Raw genomic sequence first — 23,610 nt, forward strand, 5'->3', positions numbered from 1 at the left:
ACCACAAAGGGAAATAACCCACTTCCCTTCTCCCTCTTCCCCTCCAGGTGTTCCCTCCCTGGGTTCCTGGAGAGATATACAGATTCAAGCTCCGTGAATTTAAACAAAGGGATTCCACCCTCTTTACCTCCTCCCAGATTTCCCCGCCCTGGGTACTCTGGGAGATTCCCTGCTTCAAGTCCTTGAAACACAAGTACCGAGAGATCTAATCTCTCTCCCCCCTCACCCAGAGGGTATGCAAAGTCAGGCTTAGTAAATCTAACACAAAGAGATTTTCCCCCTCCCTTCGTTTCTTAGCCTTAACCAGTGAAAAACACTTAAACAGGTCTTAAAAAGAAAGCTTTATATGAAAAGAAAGAAAAAGGCATAAAATTGGTCTCTGTATCAAGGTGACAATATACAGGGTCAATTTCTTAACAGAAAAAATGAATAAACAGCCTTATCCAAAAATAATACAATTTAACACATTCCAGCAACTACACACATGTAAATACGAAAAAACAATATAAACCTATTGTCTTACTATCCTTGTACTTACAACTTGGAAACAGAAGATTAGAAAGCCTGGAGATAGAAAAATCACTCTCAGAGCCGAGAGGGTCACTGAACCAAGACAAAGAACAAAGAACTCACACCCAAAACTTCCCTCCACCCAGATTTGAAAAAGTCTTGTTTCCTGATTGGTCCTCTGGTCAGGTGTTTGGTTCCCTTTGTTAACCCTTTACAGGTAAAAGAACATTAACCCTTAGCAATCCCCAGCCTCGATCCCCCCCCACAGCCAGGAGAGTAGAGAAAAAATACATGGTTCTCTCCAAGGAGTACAAGTATCTCTACATACACCCACCTCCTTGCTCCCTAGTAGTTCAATCAGTAAACGAGAGGGAGCATCATGGCCAGCAAGCTCCTGCTCTCAAGTCGAAGGAGGCTAGGCGCATGGACCTCCTAGGCCGCAAAATATATTCGGCTGGGGGCCTTCAATTAGGGTGGCAAACCAGCAAGCCCTCCTAAGTAGGTATAACTATAACACATGGACGTCCTTGGGGAAGTTTATGGAGCTTCTTCCCCAGGAGTCCCGATAAGAATTTGCGGTCCTCTTTGAAGAGAGTAAGAAGGTGGCGAGAACCTCCCTCCAAGCCTCTCTGGACGCAGCGGACTCCGCTGCCAGGACTCTGGCATCAGGAGTGACGATGAGGCGTATCTCCTGGCTCCAGGTATCAGGCCTTCCTCCTGAATTACAACAAACCATTCAGGACTTGCCCTTTGAAGGCCAGGGGCTCTTCTCAGACAAGACTGATCCCAGATTACAAAGTCTGAAGGACAATCGTGTAATAATGTGCTCGCTGGGGATGCGCACACCAGTGACCCAACGCCGGACCTTCCAACCCCAGCCTCACCATACTTACCCCCCGCCTAGGCCATAAGAGGACTTCAGCAGAAAGTGTGGCCGAGGGAATCGACGGAGGCAGTCTGGCCCACAGGGGGATCAAAATCAGGCCCCCCCTAAACCACCGGCGGGGACCAAACAAAACTTTTGATGGGATGCCCGAGGACGGCCCACCAGTTGTTTTCCCGGATCCTTCCCCTCCCTTTTACAACTGCCTCTCCCATTTCCTCCCTGCGTGGTCCCAGCTAACTTCAGATCGTTGGGTCCTGCGCACGGTGGAGTTGGGATACCACCTTCAGTTTGTTTCAACCCCACCTTCCCACCCTCCCTCCTCGTCCCTCTTCAGGACCCCTCTCACGAGCAATTTTTTTACAAGAGGTCCAGTCGCTCCTAACCATTGGAGCCATAGAGGAGGTACCAAAAGACCTAAGGAGCAAAGGGTTTTATTCCCGCTACTTCCTAATCCCGAAGGCAAAGGGAGGTCTACGACCAATCCTAGACCTGCGAGGACTCAACAAATTCATGATAAAGTTGAAGTTCCGCATGGTATTCCTGGAGACCATTATCCCGTCTTTGGATCCCGGAGACTGGTATGCCCCCCTCAATATGAAGGACGCATATTTCCACATCGCAATTTATCCACTACACAGACGGTACTTCCGTTTTGTGGTCATCCATCAACATTTTCAGTTCACGGTCCTTCCATCTGGCCTTTCTGCGGCTCCGTGAGTATTCACAAAATGCATGGCCATAGTCGCTGCCTCCCTCAGGTGTTGTCGGATGCACATCTACCCGTATCTCGATGATTGGCTCATTTGAGGGACCTCCGAGTCACAAGTGAGAAATCATCTGTACATCGTCAGAGACCTATTCAGGAGCCTAGGCCTGATGATCAACATAGAGAAGTCTGCTCTGATACCCATGCAGAGAATAGACTTCATTGGGGCAATTCTGGACTCCAGTCTGGCCAGAGCCTGCCTGCTGCAGCCTCGTTTTCAAATGATGGCTACAATTATTCAAGGCTTCCAAAGCTTCTCGACAACGTCGGCTCGCACTTGTCTCAGCCTAGTAGGTCACATGGTCGCCTGCACCTTCATGACCAAACACACCAGGCTACGCCTCCGTCCATTCCAAACCTGGCTTGCCTCAGTATACCAGCCAGGTCGGGATAGCCTGGACTCGATACTCACTGTTCCCCCAAATGTTCTAGGCTCCTAACCTGGTGGCTTAGCCCCACTCTAATCTGTGCAGGGATGCCATTCCACCTACTGCAACCTTCGATGGCCCTAACCATGGACACGTCATCTCTGGGTTGGGGTGCCCACCTCAAGGGCCGCTGCACTCAAGGCCTCTGATCAGTTCAAGAACTAACCTTACACATCAATGTGCGGGAGCTGAGGGCGATTCGTCTAGCATGCCAGGTGTTTCGAGAGCATCTCCAAGGCCGTTGTGTTTCAGTGTTCACAGACAACACAATGGCCATGTTTTACATAAACAAGCAGGGCGGAGCACACTCCTCCCTCCTTTGTCAGGAATCCATCCAGCTCTGGGACTTCTGCATAGCCCACTCAATCGATCTGGTAGCGTCCTCTCTCCCAGGAGTTCAGAACACTCTGGCGGATCACCTCAGCAGATCCTTTCTGTCTCATGAGTGGTCGATTTGTCCAGACATTATCCATTCTGTTTTCTGGAAGTAGGGTTTTCCCCACATAGATCTCTTCGCCTCCCACGAGAACAGAAAATGCCAACTGTTCTGCTCCTTCCAGGGGCACTCCCCGGGCTCCCTCTCAGATGCATTCCTGATATCGTGGAGGAACCGTCTACTGTACCCCTTTCCACCGTTCCCTCTGGTCCACAGGGTCCTCCTCAAGCTCCGCAGGGACAGGGCCCAACTGATCATGATCGCTCCAGCATGGCCGAGGCAGCAGTGGTACACCATGTTGTTCGACCTCTCAGTGGCAAACCTAGTTCCCCTACCACTCTGGTTGGATCTCATAACTCAGGACTTTGGCAGACTTCACCATCCAGACCTACAGTCTCTTCACCTCACAGCATGACTGATGTGTGGTTAAGCCAGTCCCTGTTACGTTGCTCTGCCTTGGTCCAACAGGTACTCTTGGGCAGTAGGAAGCCTTCCACTAGGTTGACATGTCTGGCCAAGTGGAAGCGTTTCTCCTGCTGCTGCGCTCAATGTAATGCTTTCATCACGCAAGTACCAGTTCCTACTATCCTGAACTACCTCTGGTCCCTGAAAGAACATGGCCTAGTGGTCTCTTCCACAAAAGTACATCCGGCAGCCATCTCCACCTTCCACCCAGGGGAGAACGGGCGATCAGTCTTCTCTCAGCCCATGATTTCAAGGTTCCTCAAGGGCTTGGAACGTTTGTACCCGCCCTACCCTTACGTGGGACCTCAATCTGGTTCTAGCCAAGCTTATGGGTGCTCCTTTTGAACCGCTAGCCACCTGCTCACTGCTGTACCTCTCCTGGAAGACAGCGTTCCTCATCGCCATTACTTCGGCAAGGCGAGTATCTGAGTTTCGGGCCCTGACAGCGGACCCCCCGTATACGGTGTTTCATAAGGACAAGGTACAGCTGCGACCACACCTCGCCTTCCTCCCTAAGATGGTGTCCACCTTTCATGTCAATCAAGACATCTTCCTTCCGGTCTTCTTCCCGAGGCCTCACTCGTCGCGTCGGGAACAACAGCTGCACTCCCTAGACATCTGCAGGGCTCTCGCCTTTTATATCAAAAGAACAAAGCCCTTTCGAAAGTTGCCTCAGCTCTTTGTAGTGGTGGCAGACCGGATGAAGGGCCTGCTTGTCTCCTCTCAGCAAATTTCATCTTGGGTGACATCTTGCATCCGTGCCTGCTATGATTTGGCTCATGTTCCGACTAGCCACCTCACCGCCCATTCTACTCGGGCTCAAGCTTCATCTGCCGCCTTCCTGGCCCATGCTCCCATCCAGGAGATATGTCGGGCAGCTACTTGGTCATTGATTCACACCTGTGCATCACATTACACATTGGTACAACAGTCCAGAGATGATGCAGCATTTGGCTTAGCAGTTTTACATTCTGCGACATCTCACTCCGACCCCACTGCCTAGGTAAGGCTTGGGAGTCACCTAATTGGAATTGATATGAGCAAGCACTCGAAGAAGAAAAGACGGTTCACCTTTGTAACTGTTGTTCTTTGAGATGTATTGCTCATATCCATTCCAAACCTGCCCTCCTTCCCCTTTGTCGGAGTAGCCGGCAAAAAGGAACTGAGGGGCCGTTGGGTCGGCAGGGTTATATATCCGGTGCCATAACAGCCCCACTCCAGGGGGCGACCCAGCCGACCCACTGAGTGTTGCTAGGGTAAAAATCTTCTGACGAATGTGCACGCAGCGCGCGCACACCTAATTAGAATGGATATGAGCAACATATCTCAAAGAACAACAGTTACAGAGGTCAGTAACCATCTTTTTCCAGAGGCAGGTATAAATATGCAGGCAAGAATCGGTCTGAAAATAACGAGGTTACTTCAATCCGGGAGGATGAGGCCCTCTTCTAGCAGTTGAGGTTTGAACACCAAAGGAGGAGAAACTGCTTTTGTAGTTGGCTAGCCATTCACAGTCTTTGTTTAATCCTGAGCTGATGGTGTCAAATTTGCAAATGAACTGAAGCTCAGCAGTTTCTCTTTGAAGTCTGGTCCTAAAATTTTTTTGCTGTAGGATGGCTACCTTAAAATCTGCTGTTGTGTGGCCAGGAAGATTGAAGTGTTCTCCTACAAGTTTTTTAATATTGCCATTCCTAATATCTGACTTGTGTCCATTAATCCTTTTAGATAGGGACTGTCCAATTTGCCCAATATACATAGCAGAGGGGCATTGCTGGCACATGATGGCGTATATAACATTGGTGGATGTGCAGGTGAATGAACCGGTGATGTTGTAATCTGGTTAGGCCCTGTGATGGTGTTGCTGGTGTAGATATGTGGACAGAGTTGGCATCGAGGTTTGTTGCACAGATTGATTCCTGAGTTGGAGTTACTATGGTGCGGTGTGTAGTTGCTGGTGAGAATATGCTTATGGTTAGTGGGTTGTCTGTGGGCGAGGACTGGTCTGCCTCCCAAGGTCTGTGAAAGCGAGGGATCATTGTCCAGGATGGGTTGTAGATCACTGATGATGCGTTGAAGATGTTTAAGCTGAGAACTGTAGGTGATGGCCAGTGGAGTTCTGTTGGTTTCTTTCTTGGGCTTGTCTTGCAGCAGGAGGCTTCTGGGCACACGTCTGGCTCTGCTGATTTGTTTTCTTGTTTCCTTGTGCGGGTATCGTACTTTTGAGAATGCTTGGTGAAGATCTTATGGGTGTTGGTCTCTGTCTGAGGTCTGTCAGTGGTATCTGTGGCAGGAGGAAATAGTGTAAGGGGACTATTGAGTGGCCATCTACTAATCCACAACAAATAGAGGCTTCAGCAAAAAAGGATGGAAACCACTGTTTTAGGTCTTCTTAAATTTCTCACAAAATAGAACAGATCGGCAGGTTGGCAATGTGCATACATACTCACAAGTGCTGCTAGGTCTGATTTCAGGCTTATCAGCTTGGTGATGTCATTTTCAAAAACCCAGCAAATTCTTTCCCTGCAAAAGAATGTGTGGTACTTTCGTCTGACAGCTATCATATCTTGGTAGAACTCAGAAGGTGATGTTGCACTGTAGTGCATGTGGCCGGAATGCGCAGACATGAGTGGCACTTAAAAGGTCTGTATTTTTTGGTGAAAGAAAAAAAACCCACAAATCCTTGGATTAAATTTATATGTAAGATTTTCTTTTTTAATTCAGAAATAACTGTCCTCTGAATTCATATATAAAATCTGAGAAGACAAGGTGATTAATCACAATCCAGCATGTACTGTCAGTGTGCCATTTTATTTTAACATTGAAAGGAAAAGGTTGAAATTATTTTTCCCCTTTTTTGTAGCCATATTAAAAGATAATGATGATTATATATATATGGCTTTTTATGTCTTTTTTTTTTAAGAAATGATATAATCTGCTCTACAGAGTACTCAAATGTGCAGCAGATAATGTGTCCATAATGCTATTGTATATCATTCTTCTTTTCTTTGATCATAATTCTAATAATAATAATAATTTAAAATATAATTCTGCATCTTTTTCAGATCAATATAGTGGGTTATAGGCTAAATGTCATGCAAAATTAAATTAAATCACAACATAATTCCCTGTAGAAATCTGTTTAGTTCTGTATAATTCCCACCAGGAAACAGTGTAACCTAAGATATTTGTATGGTTTGGTGAAAAGGTTGCTTGAAGCTAAGTGAGCAGGGTGTAATTTGCAGTGCTACAGTATAGTATGCATTTCTTTTTCATCCAAGGAAACTGTAATAATGTGGCAGAAAGATTTTCCTATAAACAATATCACAGTTGTAGCAATCTCATATAAAATAGTTTCTTGTATTAGTATTGAAAATGTTGTTATCATTTTTTACACACTGTTAGGTTCAAAAGTCTTGCTGCAACTTACAACCTGGCTGGATCAGTTCAAAATTCCCAATTTTCTATGCACACATGAATGCACAATACCTAACAATACACTGATATGTGGCAGTTAGTACAAACTAGTCTTCCTTCACAGTCTTCTCAGGTAGTTGGAGGATGTGCCAGATGTGGGGTGTTGTCTTTTAGTTTCTTTTAACATTTTGTGGCATTTTCTCTCCGTTTCTAAACTGCCTCTTCTGCTTTGATTCTTTTGTTGAGAGCAGGTGAGGATGGTGTGGAACAAAAGGATTTTTTGTAACTACAAAAATTAAAAGCAAAACTGTAAAGAGATTTATCTCAAGCATATGCAGAAGAACCTCTGCACAGAAATAGTATTTTTTTCCAAAGTAAAATTTTACATTACAAAAGAAATTTCATGTTAAATATGCACATATTTATGACTAACTTTACAGGCCACATTTAGAAAAACTACACGTCATCTTTCGTTATTAGAGCAGCTTCTAGAACTAGGTGCTATTTAAAAAAAATCAAATGCATTGTCACAAAAAGAGATTTAAAATCTGAAGTGTTTCATTTAAAAATGATTTTTAACCTTCTGCTTGGGGAAAAAAAAAGACGTCTTTCAGGAGAACCAAAAAAAAAGTGGAGGAGGGAATAATCTGATAATCTGTAACTCTATCTCCTAAATATAATTTTGCCCAAAGAAAAGATATTAAGCTTTCTGAAATATTTTCTGTTCATATTTAGTTCAAAAGCATTCTTTTATTCATCTACATCTGACTCTGCTACTGAAATATCATGATTTCTCTTTTACTGAAAGCCTGAAGGTTAGGAGCTGCACACTATTTTATGACCTTCTTTAAAGAGCAGATGCTAACTAGGAATAATAGGAAATTAAGTTTTGTCTTCGGCACTAAAAAACTAAAACTAAAAATTATAAGGCAATCTTTTGTGAAAAAAACAGAAAGGGGCCTGCAAATGATATTCTGTTTTATTAATAAAGGATAGTATCCCTTCCCACTGTAACATGAACTGTCAGTGGAACTCAACATAGGAATAAAAATTGCACTCTGCAGAGCAAACTGGAAAAAAGATTAAAATCAACGTTTTGTATAACAGCCTGCCAAGAAATATGGAGAGAATACACAAAGGTGTCCACACATACCTATTACAACATAAAAAGCCTTTCTCAGTCCTGAGAGCACAAACTTGATTAACTATTAATTCATAACCCTGTGGATAAAATATTCCATTTTAAATTATTAAGAATGATTTAAATCCATCTTGTTTACAATAATTTAGTATTCACTGGATAATCTCAGTTGAGATGTTTACTGAGAACTGAAGATAGGAATATCGAATTGCTGTAGCACACATTTTCCCAGAATCTGCTGCGTTTTATTCACTTGTGATCCATCATATGTAAGATGAGATCCACTATTTCTATCTAGTATCTTCTTTTGAATATGACTTCAATCGCTCCTTCATTGTTTTTACCCTTTTATTCTAATATGGATAAAGTGAAGATTAATTAGACCATTTTGTTGTTTTTCTTCGTTAGCTCGTACTTGTCACAACATATTTTTCACTTGTGCATTGGAATTAGGACCCCTTATTCATCCTAATAAATGATCTCTTTGAAAATTCATGGAAAACGGAGCATGTTATAGCATTCTGTTTGCATGGAGGAGCTGTGTGTTTCAGAGGGCCTTTTTAGACAGAGCATACATTTGTCAGTGTAACATTTTCCACCTTTTTTTTAGGTTGAATGTCAAGTGCTACTTACTGAAATGAAGTATTACAAAATGAGAAGTATTTATCATAGAAGCATGACTACTTTTAAGATATATAGTGGTTTTATGTCAAATTTAGGAAGGCAAAAATAAGCCTGTTTGGAGAAAAGAGAACATTTATGAATACTGAAAGACTGTGGACCTACATAAAGAATCTCTTTAAAAGCTCTGGAAAACTCACTGGAGTATCAATTTGAGTATGGTAACAAGATGACTCATAGATTAATTGCTTTTGCTTCAACAAAACAAATAACATGCCTTTCACTCTGCTCTTTGATGTGCGGAATATCATAATAGTAGCCTTATAAACATGTGCATATCCCAGACTTACTTTCAGGTGCGTCCATATGTTGTGAGAGCACACTTTAAGAGCAGGACAGAAACAGACACAAACTAAACATGAAGCCAAAAAAAAAAAAAAAAAGAAACAAAGAAAAAAACGAAAGAAACATCTGCAAGGCAATAGTGCAAAAAAAAAATGTTTAAGCTGGCTGTTATTAACTACTCAACCTGTTTTACGCTGGAATTCTGCATAATTATGTTACAGAGGAGGGGGAAACAACAGATGTTGAATAAAGATTGAAAGTAAGAAAATGAGATTGTTTAAAATAAAAAAAATTAGAAAGGAGCTACAGTTGCTCTCAGCTAGACATTTTTTTGGCAAGACTTTTAGACAGCAATCTATTTCTCAAATTCATTGCCCATTTCAGTAAGATTAATGTAAAACAAAGTGTTTCTTTTTAAGTCTGATCATTTGAACAATTATACAGCTTCAGTAATCCCCAAGTCAGTCTTTCAGAAAACAGCTGAATGTTTCCTCAAGCAATTTCATAAAGTAGATTAAATGAATTTGATATCAGGTCAAAAAAACTGCAATTACTTTGCATGAGCTTTTTTTTTTCTATTAGCTTATATAATTAATTGTTTTTACTTTCTGTACAAATATTTAAATAATCAATAGATTGGATAGTTGTTCCCAGTCTTTGTGGGATAAATGCCATTAAACTGTACTCAAAGTTTTTTTGTTTTTTTTTTTAATGTCACCTTTCAGACATCCCCCAAACGCCTCAGACATTAGAGCAAAGGCAATAAACCACCTTTTACTTGAGAGAGTGGGACCCATTTTTTTCCTCTCATTAGCGGATAATTTCTGGCTTTGACTATTAGTAGATTACTACTTTGAAGTTGCTGTCAGTAGTGAGCCGTGGTATAGCCAAAATGGAGTGCTGAAAGACACATACAGAGCCAACACAGTATTATCTGAAACTATTTGCATCACCACTATGACAGTCCCACTATCATTAGCACATAGAATAATTTACTCATTGACTTCAATGAGAGTTTTTCCTGAGTAGGGCCTACATAGGATTGGCCATTAGTCCTTAACTGGAGGCCTCATGCATTTCTGTGATGCTGCTGCCCTACTCTTAGAGATGGTCATTCAAAAAGGTTGTTTTATACAAAAGCAGAGACCATTTGGGAAGACGGATTCAGAATTGAAACGGATCCTTTTCCCAACATTTTATTTTTCTACTTGTTAACTAAAAATATTTTATTTTTCAAGCATTCCCGACTTTGCTTTCCTTTGCTATCCTCACCCTACACACCATCACAAGTAGACTTCAGTCTGTTGATCTGCTTCTGCCAGGTGAGCAAATACTTCATCTGCTAGCTGTCTTCTCTTGTGATCAGAATTTTACATGTAATTATAAATCTTCTTAGGTTTGGTTTGGTTTTGTTTTTTTGTTTTTTTTTTAAGGCTATGGCTTAGAACTTGATTAGACTGTATTATTTCTTAAAGGGCTTACAAGTAACATGATGAAGAGGAAGACTGCAGATTTGTATGCATTTTATATTCCAGAAGAGTTGAACCAAAATTTCATCTGACTAATATTCAAAGTTAAATCACTTTGCCTCATTATATTTGCATTAGTCTTGACAGAGCTTTATAAAAGATTGTATGCAATGCAGAGATTGTAGAGGTATGAGAGAAATGAATTTTTTTCTGTGTGTGTGTGTGTACGTTTTCTTGGCATGCTCTTATTGCAGACTTTCACTGAAATTTATCAGATGTGAATATCCGTAGTTCAACACTTTAACACATTTAATACTTCAAGTCTACCACTACCACCAATCTCTGTAGGAATCGTATGGTTCACAAGCACCAGCAGGTTGATGGATCTGTCTGTGGAATCAGGACAAATCTTTCTTATGATTCATTTTTGCCACAGATAAGTCGTAAAACTAAGACAGCAGATTGATGGGGGTTTAGGTTTTCTGCGCTTGTTTTAAAAAGTAGATGTAGAACAGGTTCTTCTGTTTTATAGCCTGGAGCTGAACTGTCAACATAAAAGATGTATGAACTTAACACCTGAGAGCTGGGCTGAAGAATTTCTTCCTATATTTTTTAGAGCAGATTAACCGCCACACAATATAGCTCATTACTGCCTAGTGTAAATTTATTGAAAAGGCAGTTTTTGCTAAAGTACATGAAATACTTTATCTAGTCATTATCTGCTTTACTGCAAGACACAGAAATCAGCTGGCGAGGCTTCTCCTGCAGCTCAGAGAAGAAAGATAGTCACTCAAATCACTGTCTGTGGAGATTTCTGCATCTGACCCAAACTTATTGGGCTTGAAACATTATTCTTCCATTTTGTGTGTGTGTGAGAGAGAGAGAGAAAGAGATTGACATGTATATACAAACTCACTGTCACACTTGATGTCATGTTATGGTGGTTAGAAATATTTTTGATTTATTAATTCTGTTATTAAAGAAGAAAAGAGTGGAAGTGATGATCACATGCGGAGTAACATAACTAAAGAATAGCTGTTCAGGTTTTGCCATGTTTGATGAATATTCTTCTGGTTTGGGGGTTTCTAGTAATTAATTAAAAGGGTTACCTCTATAGAAATCAGTATATCATTTTGTTATTATACCTATGTCATCTAACAAAAGCATATCACATCATTTTTGTTCTGAATTTGAAAATAGGTTGTAAAACAGTGGAATGAAAAAGAAAACAAAGTAAATGATTTTTAACAAATAACAGCATTTGTCATCATTATCAGCTTATAGCTAGTAGAAACTACCTTCTTTTTTGTAGTTGTTTTCCATGTTCCTCATCTATAATTTTTTCTAGGCTTGCAGATGCCCTGGACAATAGAAGCCAAATCCTGCTCTCTTTACCCATGCAAAACTCCCATTGAGCCAGTTCTTGAGAGGTTCAGAGCAACTGCAACTCTGAGGGGGTCTAAGAGAATTGTAGTTCCTCAGTACCTCTGAAAATTCAGCCCAATCATTTTCTCAAGGTAGATTTACTCCCAGTTTTATATGACAGAATTTAACATGCAGTATTTGCTTTAGTTATTTATTATTGATAAAGCTACATGAAGAAAAATACCTGGTGGGTATTTTTGATAAAGCTAAATGGGGGGGAAGTTGTGCTGAAATGCATTGTTGTTTAGCTTTTATTGGAAATGAAACATTCTTTGTTAGTGTACCTATTGGGTGTCTGGGAAGTGGGCGGGCGAAGCCCGCCCACTGCTAAAGGATCCTCCCCCAGCCTAAGGGGAGGAACCACAGGGCCACAGAACCCACTGAGTGCGGGGGACAACTAATAAAAGAACAGGGACAGGAGTGAGGTCAAAGGGTCAGAAGGAGGGAACCTAACGGGGACACCGAGCAGAGAACCCCGGACAGCGCCCACTGCTCCTCGAAGGCGTCAAGGGAGCCAGTGGATGCCGCCCAGAGGAACTCCGCCCGGATGCGTGATCGGACCATGGAGCGGAAGCAAGCCCCACAGTCACCGGTCTTTGTTAGTGTAGCGGGGTAGTCACCCGCTCCTGTCCCGCAGGGTTTAAAGACAGACCTCGGAGAGGGCTGTGGCAAGGGAAAATGCTTCTAGGCTGACTGGGGAAGTAGCCACAGCTGGGCCACGCCCCAATCAGGCCTCAGCTGGCCCTATATAAGAGGCTGAGAGCCAGGAGCTTGAGAGTCTCTCTCTGTTTGTAGAGGGAGATAGGCCTGGCTGCAAGGAGCTAGAGACAGGGTACCTGAATGAAGCAGGGCTGGGGAAAGGCAGAATAGCTGAGGAGCTCCAGCCTGGAAAGCCCCAGGCTGCGGCCTAGGAAAAGGCAAATAGGTAGGTACTGGGGGTTGCAGAGGGCAGTCCAGGGGTAGGCAAAGGCAGCAGGTCCACACCCTTACAAGTGGTGGAGAATGTGGACAGAAGCGGTCCACCCCTGACACAAGGGGCTAGAGTAAGGACAGCGGGACTATTGCCCGAATACTGAAGGGAGTGATACAGTGGATGATGGATCCTCGGTACACTGGGGTATACTATGCAGAGGCTCCAGGTGTCATCCCTGAGTGGGCCCCAGGGGCAGCCGCCCGGCAGAAGGGGACACAAGAACTAGAAGGACTTTGGGGGACCCAGCAGGGACTGTGGGAGATGCTGTGGGCCCTCCAAGAGCAAGTCGACCAGCTGGTGAGGGAGCAGCGGGCCCTGCAGACACTCCTTGGGTGGGAGTTTAACAGGGACCGTGGAAAGCGTGGGCTGCGGAGGGCCAGGGCCAGGAGGCCCATGGCAAGGGCTTGCTATGCCTGTGATCGAACAGGACACATAAGACGGGATTGTCCCTATGGGGCTGGAGGCAGGGTACCTCACTGTCATGGTATAAACCCCCACTCTGAACCTTAGCATCCAAAAGATGGGGTACCAGCATGAATTCCTCTAAGCTCAATTACCAGCTTAGTACTTGTTGCGCTGCTACCAACCAGGAATTCCAGTGCCTGGTACACTCTGGTCCCCCCAAAACCTTGCCCGGGGACCCCCAAGACCCAGACCCTCTGGATCTTAACACAAGGAAAGTAAACCCTTTCCCTCACCGTTGCCTCTCCCAGGCTTCCCCTCCCTGGGTTATCCTGGAAGATCACTGTGATTCAAACTCCTTGAATCTTAAAACAGAGAGGAAAATTCATCTTCCCCCCTCCTCCTCTCTCCCCCTCCTAGACTCTCCCTGAGAGAGAAAGTAATCCTGACACAGAGAGAAAATTAACCTTTCTCTCCCCCCCTTCCCTCCTTTCTCCCCACCAATTCCCTGGTGGATCCAGACCCAGTCCCCTGGGGTCTCACCAGAATAAAAAACAATCAGGTTCTTAAACAAGAAAAGCTTTTAATTAAAGAAAGAAAAAAACAGTAAAAATTATCTTTGTAAATTTAAAAAATGGAATAGGTACAGGGTCTTTCAGCTATAGACACTGGGAATACCCTCCCAGCCTAAGTATTCAAGTACAAATTAAAATCTTTTCAGCAAAATACCAGTTTGGACTCCTTCCAACCAAATACACATTTGCAAATAAAGAAAACAACCATAAGCCTAACTCGCTTTATCTACCTAGTACTTACTAGTCTGAACTTATAAGAACCTGTATCAGGGAGATTGGAGAGAAACCTGGTTGCACGTCTGGTCCCTCTGAGCCCCCAGAGTGAACAACAACCAAATTCTAACAGCGCACACAAAAACTTCCCTTTCTCAAGATTTGAAAGTATCCCGTCCCCTGATTGGTCCTCTGGTCAGGTGACAGCCAGGCTCACTGTTCTTGTTAACCCTTTCCAGGCAAAAGAGATATGAATCACTTTTGTTCTATTAACTCTTACTTATCTGTTTATGACACTCACCCTGAAAGGGACAACACCCAATCCCTCAAGAAGGCCGCTGGGTGAGGGGACCCAGGCAGCTGCGGGCGTGTTGGGCCTGTGAGCAACAGGGATACTTAGAGCGGGAGTGCCCTGCCCCAAGGAACACAGCCCAGGGCAACCCAGGGAGGGTTGGCCCAGAGAGGGATGAAAGAAAGATGCTGAGGCCCGGGACAGCACGGAGACGGATGCCTGCTGGGGCTGCCAGGCACTCGGGCATATAAGAGGCACTGCCCCCTCAGGGGAACCGAGGAGAGGCCGGAGGAGGTGCCTGTGCCGCCCAAAAGGGTCAAAACAGACAGAGGCAGCAACTGGGACGGAGAGATCCCTGCAGGAGGTAGGAACCTAGACCGTCAAGGGGTCAGTCACTGATGACAAGACCCAGACCACATGGGCCCAGCGGGAGGCTGAGACTCAAGTGGGGGATGCCCATGTAACAGTGGGGACCCAGACCCTCAGGGAAGAGGACCCGGAGGAGTCTGACCTGCACGCATAGCTGGAGGCTGCAGAGCGGGCTCGCTGCAATGCCGAAGCAAGGGCCTTGGACCTTGTGAATGAATGTGCAGCTGTTGTTGAGGAGGGGATCAACTTGCGGAACCAGCTGGAGAAGTCAGAAAAGAAGCGGGCGGCTCTAGAGGCGCATGCGCGACTGGGCCGGGCCAGGCCAGGAGGTGCTGCGGGGTTTAAAGAGAGCCCTGGGAGAGGGCTATGGCAGGGGAAAAAGCTACTAGGCTGATTGGGGAAGTAACAGCAGCTGGACCATGCCCCAATCAGGCCTCAGCTGACCCTATATAAGAGGCTGAGAGTCAGGAGCTCAAGAGTCTCTCTCTGTTTGTAGAGGGAGATAGGCCTGGCTGCAGGGAGCTAGAAATGGAGTACTTGAGTGAAGCACGGCTGGGGAAAGGCAGAGGAGCTGGGCCGCTCCAGCCTGGAAAGCCCCAGGCTTTGGCCTAGCAGAAGGCAAATAGGTACTGGGGGTTGCAGAGGGCGGCTTGGGGTAAGCAAAGGCAGCAGGTCCACACTCTTACAGTTATCCTTTGCATTGCATAGGATTTTCTTTTATTTTTGCTTGATGTCAGTTTTAAAAAATCCACCTGTGCTTAACCACAGCCATTTATCAAAGCATTAAGCTGATCTTGCAGGGATTTGTGATTGAACGGCGGGAAAGGCAGCAACTTACTCAAAAGGTGGATTGGGCGTTTTCTGTAACCACTAAATGTTTGGGCAGAGTTGTTTTTAGTTTTGTTTTTTTTTTTAAATTTTGCCCTTAAGCAAGGCAGGTGTATGTCAGACATCCTATTTACTGCCTCTGTGTGTTTGTGTATACTGTGTGTGCATGTGTAAATGTTTTTTGTTAGGGTTTTTGCCTTTATTTTTTCAGAATGACCTCTGAATAAATAATTTTTTTAGTGAACGATGTTTTCTATTTATGTTAAAAAAAAAAGCATAATCAAGGTTGTTAAGTATAAAGTTTGCCTTTCCTTGACATTTGTCCCACATTGAAGTTCTTACCTAAAGGGCTCCATTAATGAGTGTGCTTTCCTTTTATAAACAAATCCCTTTTGTCACTTAAAATTATATTTTAAAAATAGCACCTAAATTACTAGTGAGTCAAGGTTTATGAACCAATGGGTCTTGCATTCTAGAGAATGTTGAATTGGAATTTCAGTCCCGATTCAGACGAAGCTCCCATTATTGTCAATGGTACTGTTGCCCAAATCAAGATTGTAGGATTGGGCCTTATGTGTATACTCTGGTTTGTTTGCTGCCAGTTCCATAGTATTTGTATATCTGATTTTTAATATCTTTATGTTCTGAGTAGATGTAAGTACCTCAGACCATTATGGCCAGTCCTGCCCCAGATTTTCTGTCAGCTCTTGCTACTTTCTTGCCCTGTACCCGTATGGATAGGAGGTTGTTTGCTGTTCTCCATGTCTGGAGGATGCCATTAGGGGCCCTGTAGGCCAGTCTCTAGCAGCAGTGATACTCTCTACCTTCATGGAAGGGATAGGGTTATAAGCAAGTTTCTTTAAATTAGCTCTTCTTTCCTATCTGCTGCTTGGTGGATGCAAGGTGTTTCATTAACCATGTGCAAATTTCTTGCTGAGTGATTTAACCCAACTGGGCATGACAAGTTATAGCATGTCATCCAAGAAATTAACAAAACATGTTCCTGAAAAAATGAGTATGAGAAATAGCAGCTATAGCACAAAAAAAACTTTTATATAAGATTTCATTATGAAAATAGACTGAGTTCTGTATGCCATAGAAACACAAACTATCCATTTGGATGTTTGGCTCTGCAGTTTTGCTCATATTTGATAGCAGAATTGTCTGCAAAGGATATTTTCCCACCTTACCATGAGAAGAGCTATGAAGTCAGTAATTAGGATCTAAGTCCAAAATTTTCAAATGTTTATATCTAAAGGTAGAAACCTAAATCTATATTTAGGCACCTCAATCCTCATTAGGTGCTTGATTCACACTTAATTGACTAACCTCACAAACCCACATTTGAACATTTTAGCCCATTTTGATTAGTTAGTTTATTGTAGCACTTGTGATATGCTGGGCACTTTCCCAGGCAATCAAGAATGGAAAGTTCTTGCCCAAGCAACTCATAGTCTCAGGGTAGACAGAGGCTAGGGGAAGAAGAACAAAGATGGAGATATATTATGGCCAGTCCTATCTATCTATCTGTCCTGAGACTGTGAGCTGCTTGGGCGAGAACTTTCCATTCTTGAATGCCTGAAAAAATAAATACAGGGAGTATAATATATATAATATCCCTGTATTTACTTGTATTTATATATGCAAGAGGGATATATAGATCTATATATATAGTCAACTAAGAAATGTAGACAGTATAGTAGATGTAGGTCTTCAAGAGAGAATTAAATGTGAACAGAGAAGTGGTCTTTCAGATGAGTTCAAGGAGGTCATGGGTAGGGGGCATAGAAGAAGGCAGAGGCATTTGTGCAGGAAGCTGACAAAGGTGTGGTCAAGATTTGAAGGGAGTAGTGAGGCGATCAAATCAAATTGCAAACAAAACAACCAGTACCTGCAGAATATGAGGGCCTGAATGAAAATTTTGGTTTGTGAGCACTGAAAGAGTAAGTGAAATAAATGCGGGGAAAGGGTACTTTTTTTCCTATCCCAGACTCTTGACCCTTTCTATGATTTTGGTGGGTGACTCCCAAGTAGATTTGCACTGAGAGGACCATGCTACAGAGAAAGGGCTGCATACTCATTACTCATTTCTGCTCATCATCTTCTCTGCTCCTACCTGCACCCCACAGAGCCATGGCTTCTACATTCCACTAAGAGGCCTCCCTTAAAGCAGAAGGAAAACACAGCAAATCCTATCAGAGGTTTGGAAACTCTTCAAGCAGATTTTGTTTCATGTAACAAAGAGTAACAGCTGGTCCTCAAAGTATTTATTTGCTACCTATAATTATCACCACTTTTATTCATGGTCTGTGTTTCTCACAATAGATGTTCTCCACTTTCATTGTGCCACCTCACAGCTCCTTGTTAATTTATCTTCTGTTTATGACTCTTCAGCTGCTCTCATAGGGATCTCTAAAGGTGCTTGTTAAGAGAAAGCATTTTAACAGATGTCCTTGCACATTGGGATGAATGTATTATGGATATAGAATTGTCTTCACACTTCTTACAATCACCTTTTTCACCTGCTCATGCAGTGAACACCTCTGGCTTGTTGTCAGTGCACTTGATTGCAGCGTGGGAGGCATACAGGATCAAAGCAAGCCTTGTATCTTATGTTCTGTCATGCAAGTGTTGTGAGCTGTATTCCCATACTCCCAATATTGATATGGCTTCTGTGTGATTTTAGAATTACAGTATAGTAAGAGCATAATTAAATCTTTTTCATCCATTTGTAGGATGACAGTTTTGTCCCCATAATATATATCCCTAATATCCTTGTGAGTTTAACATATACGTATGTGAAGCTGATCTCAATATGATAAATTGCAAGGAGATGTGATAAAATGACTTTATCTTTTACCTTTGCCTGCCTGACCTACCCCTGCAACTAGTCCCTTTCCCGAGGACTTGTTCTAACAGTCCAGCCCTGCAAGCCTTTCTAATGCCATCATTATTTTAAGTCAACCCATCAAACAGAAATTTCCTCCTTCTCAAAACTCACCTTTGCCCAAACTGTAATAGGCAAGATTCAGCTCTGTAGCAGTAACAGCTTTTCTGTATGTAAAATGTTACTATTATAGGCCCCAATTCAGCAAGGTACTTGATCACATGCCTACTTTTAAGCATATAAGTATTCTCAATTAAGTCAAAATAGAAATTTGCTTCCCTTTTTAAAGATGTAAATGAGAAAAGACAAAAGTAAGGGCTGGTCTACACTAGGGGGGGAAATCGATCTAAGATATGCAACTTCAGCTGCATGAATAGCGTAGCTGAAGTCGACGTATCTTAGATTGAGTTACCTATCGTCCTCACGGTGCGGGATCAACGTCCACGGCTCCCCCTGTCAACTCCGCTACTGCCGTTCGCCTTGGTGGAGTTCCAGTGTTGACAGGAGCTCGTTCGAGGATTGGTATATCGCATCTAGATGAGACGCGATATATCGGTCCCCGAGAAATCAATTGCTACCCGCCGATACGGCGGGTAGTGAAGACGTAGCCAAAGCTTCATGTGTAGCTGTACAACAAAATCGAAGGGAATTGCTCAGAGAGCTCCTAGCATGGCTTGTGAGCACTGAAAGAATACACAATAAACAGCTAAAGATGTTTAATGTCTTTCTTTGCTCTGTCCCAAACTCTTGATCCTTTCTGTGATTTTGGTGGATGGGCCTAGGTATTGGGCTGACCAAAAAAAATTCTAAATCCTAGGTTGGCAAATCAGGCATTTCAGCTTCTAGCCCATTACTGTGTTTGAAGATCTTCATTTGGCATTTCAGAAGGATTTTAACTCTATGTGTAAATCTATCCTAAAAGACCTCAGGTTCCCCACTGTAGCCTTTCATGATTCAATTTGTCTCTCAGAAATTGTCAACTTAATAGTTGTGGGGGGAGGAGTATTTTAATTTTTGGGTGTTTTGGAGGGAGAGACAGAGAAAATGAATAAGGTCACTTTAATGTTTTGACTTACGTAACCCAGAACGTTATTTTCCATATGATAATTTTTTAGGTAGTGTAGCTCTACAGGTGGTATCTACCAAATGGAACTTTTTACAAGGCATATCTGGGACTAGAAATCTGATTAAAAGAACCATCTTTGCTCAAATTGCTTTCCACCCTTAAAAGAACACTTTAGATCCTGACAGTGATCTCCTTCACTTGGATTCCTATCCATCTAGCTTAATTTAACTTAACTGGCAACTTTAGCTCCCTCCATGGAATTGGTTCCATGAATATGATGAATAGTCTCAAGAGCAGAGAATGTCATTAAGCAAGCTGAATTTAACCCTTTCCTTTTAACACAGTCTTTTGGGACTCCCAAATCCTACTGGCAGGCACTGATTGCTGAATAATAAGCAGCAGGGGATTAGCTGCATCTGCACTGACTGTGGCTTTGGAGAATGCTACCAATAACACCAATTCTGTTTGTCTACCACTAGGAAATGAACAAAGGAAATGTGTTAGAAGCAAAATATGAACAACAGGATTTAGCATGATAAACAGGTGCATATCCCTATAGAAATCAGATAGCAAAGCAGAGAGAGAGAAATCCTAACAGGAAAATGTTGCTTACAGCTTATAACTGGTTGGGTTTAATAGGCGTATTTTCCTTGACCTTCTGTACAGGATTTGCTAGAAGGAGGACTTGAATTTTAGATGTGTTCATCCATGTCATCAAAGATGCATGTTGTCATCAGAGCTAGAGTTGGCTAGCAGTGACACTGAAAGCATTTAGAAAACTGTGCTTTTCCCCTTCAAAATCAGAAAATACAAAGCAACGGAAGTACACATAGTGTAGTTAATAATCCTCTCTGTCTGAAATACTTTATTCTCCGCTTTTGTCCTCATTAGATTTGTAGTTTGGGATTGAAGTGGCCACTATACTCAAAGACAACATTTGCTGATTGTTTTTTTATAAAATATGCTACCAATGAGAAAAATAAAATAAAACATGATTTTGTTTAACTTTCGCTTATTAGATGCTACAGCTCAGATTTTCTTGGAAAAAGAGACTGAATATGAACAGTCTATATGAAATGAGTTTCAATTGCCTATTTCTATTAAATATTAGGGAAGACATTTTAGATCTCATATATAATTTCCTATCCCCCTTGTGTTTTCCACTTTGAAGTTCAGAATACCTAAAGTCACTTTTTCTACTGGAGAACAGTTAATTGGTTAACGTTACCTTTTGTTTATTAATTTCTACTGGCCATTTTCATATTTCTTTTCTTATGTCCTTTTACTTCAGTGCTTATCTTTTTTTAATTTTCCTTCCGATTTCTCATTCTACAGGCTGCCAATACATAGCCCCGAAGTTACTGTAGATGTTAGTCTCAGTACTCTGTCCAGAGGGTCAGTAAGCCTCTGAAACATTCCCTGAAGGTGTTCAGGTGCATTGAACTGTGGCTGCAAATGTTTGAGGCAGATCGGAGCATCCAGCTGCCACTGAATTCACTTGAACATGATGTAAAACCAGTAGGTTCTAGTGTATGAAAGTATCCGTAACAATATATCATGGGAATATTTTGTAATGCAGGTGCACTCTACAGGATTGCTGTCATTGTTTTCCACTTGACTGTGTTTTAAGAAATTAGCTGCTAAATATGTGATATCAATTTGTCAGAAGGGCAGAGGCTTATATATTACAATGAGGTTTATTGACAATATGGAAACCTTTGTTTATCACTCCACTCTGGCTCCCTAAGAAGTACTCTTATTGAATCAAATAGTTAAACTGCGAATGTATTTACATAAATGATATTTGAGTTAGTTTTCAGAAGCCACAGACCTAATGGAAAGAAAGAGGTCAGGCCTCTTGAGTCTTTGAAATAGGAATTTCTGGCTCAGAGTGCATTTCTACCAATACCAAGAGGGGAACAGTGATATATCACAATGAATATTACAGGTACATTGTTTTAGTCAAGTAAACTTTCTTCTGTGTTTTTCTGTTAGAAAAGAGAAAAGCTTCATATAACAGATCTCTCTCCTGCCCAGCTATTACTTACTGGTGGTGAGCCTGGCTTACTTAAAGTCGAAGTTCAAAATCCAAAGCCAGTGATTATACAATACCAGAACAGGCAGACAATCATGGAAAAACCTGTAAATAAATATGGGTTAAGACTTACTCTATAGAAAACAAAAGTTAAATTGTATACTTCTGATAGTGTCTACCACAGTTCTGTAGGTAGATAGACAAGGAGGATGAATGCACCTTTATTTTTGTATGGAAATAACTATGTGGAAGAATAGGTGAAATCTTGTTTTGACTAGTATGCTGCGTAAATATGACATAAGTCATATTGTAAATATGTATATGTACCACCACCGTGTCATTTTACAAAGTGACTTCTTTTTCCACGAGAAGGAACACTTGAGCCTATAAACTTGTGGAGGAAAATGAATAATCATAAGCGTTACAAAAATAAAGACCTTGAGCAGTTATAGTGTTTGTTATAATTCGTAAGGGATGTCAGATTTCTAGCATGTTGCAGATTGTTGTGCTCCTTCACAAGAAGAATTCATTTTTATTAAAGTTATACACAAATTTTTCATCTGGAATTAAGACAATTGCTAATGTCACCATTTCCTCTGATGCAAACATTAGCACAGAGATTCAGATAATTTCAGATTAGGCATTCCTCTAGCTTGTGCATTTGCTTTAGTTTTGTGCAATTGCATTGCTATTCTAATGGACCACTATTCTGCATGAACTGCTAGACCAGAAGCCATAGGCTTGGAATTTTTCAAAATGTTGGAAAATGTGAGATCAGGTGTTTTGCCTAGGTAATGCAGTCTTTTGCCATTAGCAAGCTGAAAATTACATTAAGCTGTAGAGTACCACTGCAGCTCACCCAAAAACATTAATGGGCATAGTGTCAAAAATGACTACTCACCTGCCTTGCCAGTCAGTTAGGTTCTGGGAAAGTTAATATGGATGAAGAAGGGAGGAATGGCAATCAAAAAAGAAAAATGAGAACAAATGGAAATGAAGTTCCAGTTTAAGCATTTCCTAATGGAAACAGCTCTGAATTTGAGTAAGCGGCTTTGAGAAGTACCAAATGTCATACTACAAAAAGACCACTGTTTCTCTTTAGAGATATTTAGAATGCAGAAATAAACTATTTTGTTGATAGCCATGATGCGGTGCACATTCTGTCTGCAAACCTTGCCAGTAATATAACAGTAGTTCTCCAACATCACATTTGTCCTTTTACTTATTTATTTTATATTAAATATCCAGAAACAGAGATTTTCACATAATCATACTAGGGACAATTAAGTCTATTTTTACATAGAGATGGATGCTAAGTATACATGTGTAGCAGTTACACTGGAAGCATATGCATTATACTAGCTTTACAAATACGTGGGCTCCTCAGACACTAGACAATTTTGAGCTAAGGGAGGGAATTTTTTTTATGTTATGACATTTTTTCCTTGGTGGTAACAAATTAACTGCTTTGTATGCATTTTCAGTTGGAACTACAACAGAGTCACTTGAGACCCTGACAAATAAGTTTAAAGCTCTGCCATTGTATCATTTTAGCTAGATTACATGCCTGAAACCTACAAAGCATGATATATGATGTACCTGTACAGTACAAGGCAGCACGAAGACAAAAAAAATAGTTTTCTTTCTCTTAAGAACAATTCTTTACATCCTTAGCTCCTTATGCAGTTTTTCCTAAAGAACAACAAACAGTACAGTTAGATGTGGTGCTACTTATCCATTTTGGCCCTTTAATGGTCAAAGCAACATTTTTCTTTACAAGAAAAATAAAGCAAATCAATGTCTTATTCAGAAATCCACTGGTCACTTTTAGGACCATCAGACAACCTTTGGGGATCAGTTGTTTCACATCCCTGTTATTTTTCATTCTATGAGCCAAATGATTCAGACAGCCAAGCCAAAAACCCTCACAGAAGTCCCTCACCTTTTCTTTCCATGCACACAGAAAGACTAAGAGCAGATGTCTAATATAAAACAAAAGCAAATCAAGGTTTAGTAGAAAGCATATATGAAGGTCATCTTTCTAAATGTCTGCACCCATGTCTG

At 42.0% G+C, this 23,610-nt stretch overlaps 1 protein-coding gene across 7 annotated transcripts in view; it reads left to right on the top strand.

Moving 5' to 3' along the window:
• The window catches only part of PCDH17 (protocadherin 17), a 112,733-nt gene that overhangs the window by 70,038 nt on the left and 19,085 nt on the right, over nt 1-23,610 (top strand). For 4 of the 7 annotated variants that reach the window (XM_030566105.1, XM_030566125.1, XM_030566117.1 and 1 more), the window contains exon 4: nt 10,251-10,334. The exons of the other annotated variants lie outside the window; for them this stretch is intronic. In XM_030566105.1, coding sequence (XP_030421965.1) covers nt 10,251-10,334 — 84 coding nt within the window. The remainder of the gene's footprint in view (nt 1-10,250; nt 10,335-23,610) is intronic. 7 annotated transcript variants of the gene reach the window in all.

Source organism: Gopherus evgoodei, chromosome 1, assembly GCF_007399415.2.
Source record: "Gopherus evgoodei ecotype Sinaloan lineage chromosome 1, rGopEvg1_v1.p, whole genome shotgun sequence".
Classification (NCBI taxonomy): Eukaryota; Metazoa; Chordata; order Testudines; family Testudinidae; genus Gopherus; species Gopherus evgoodei.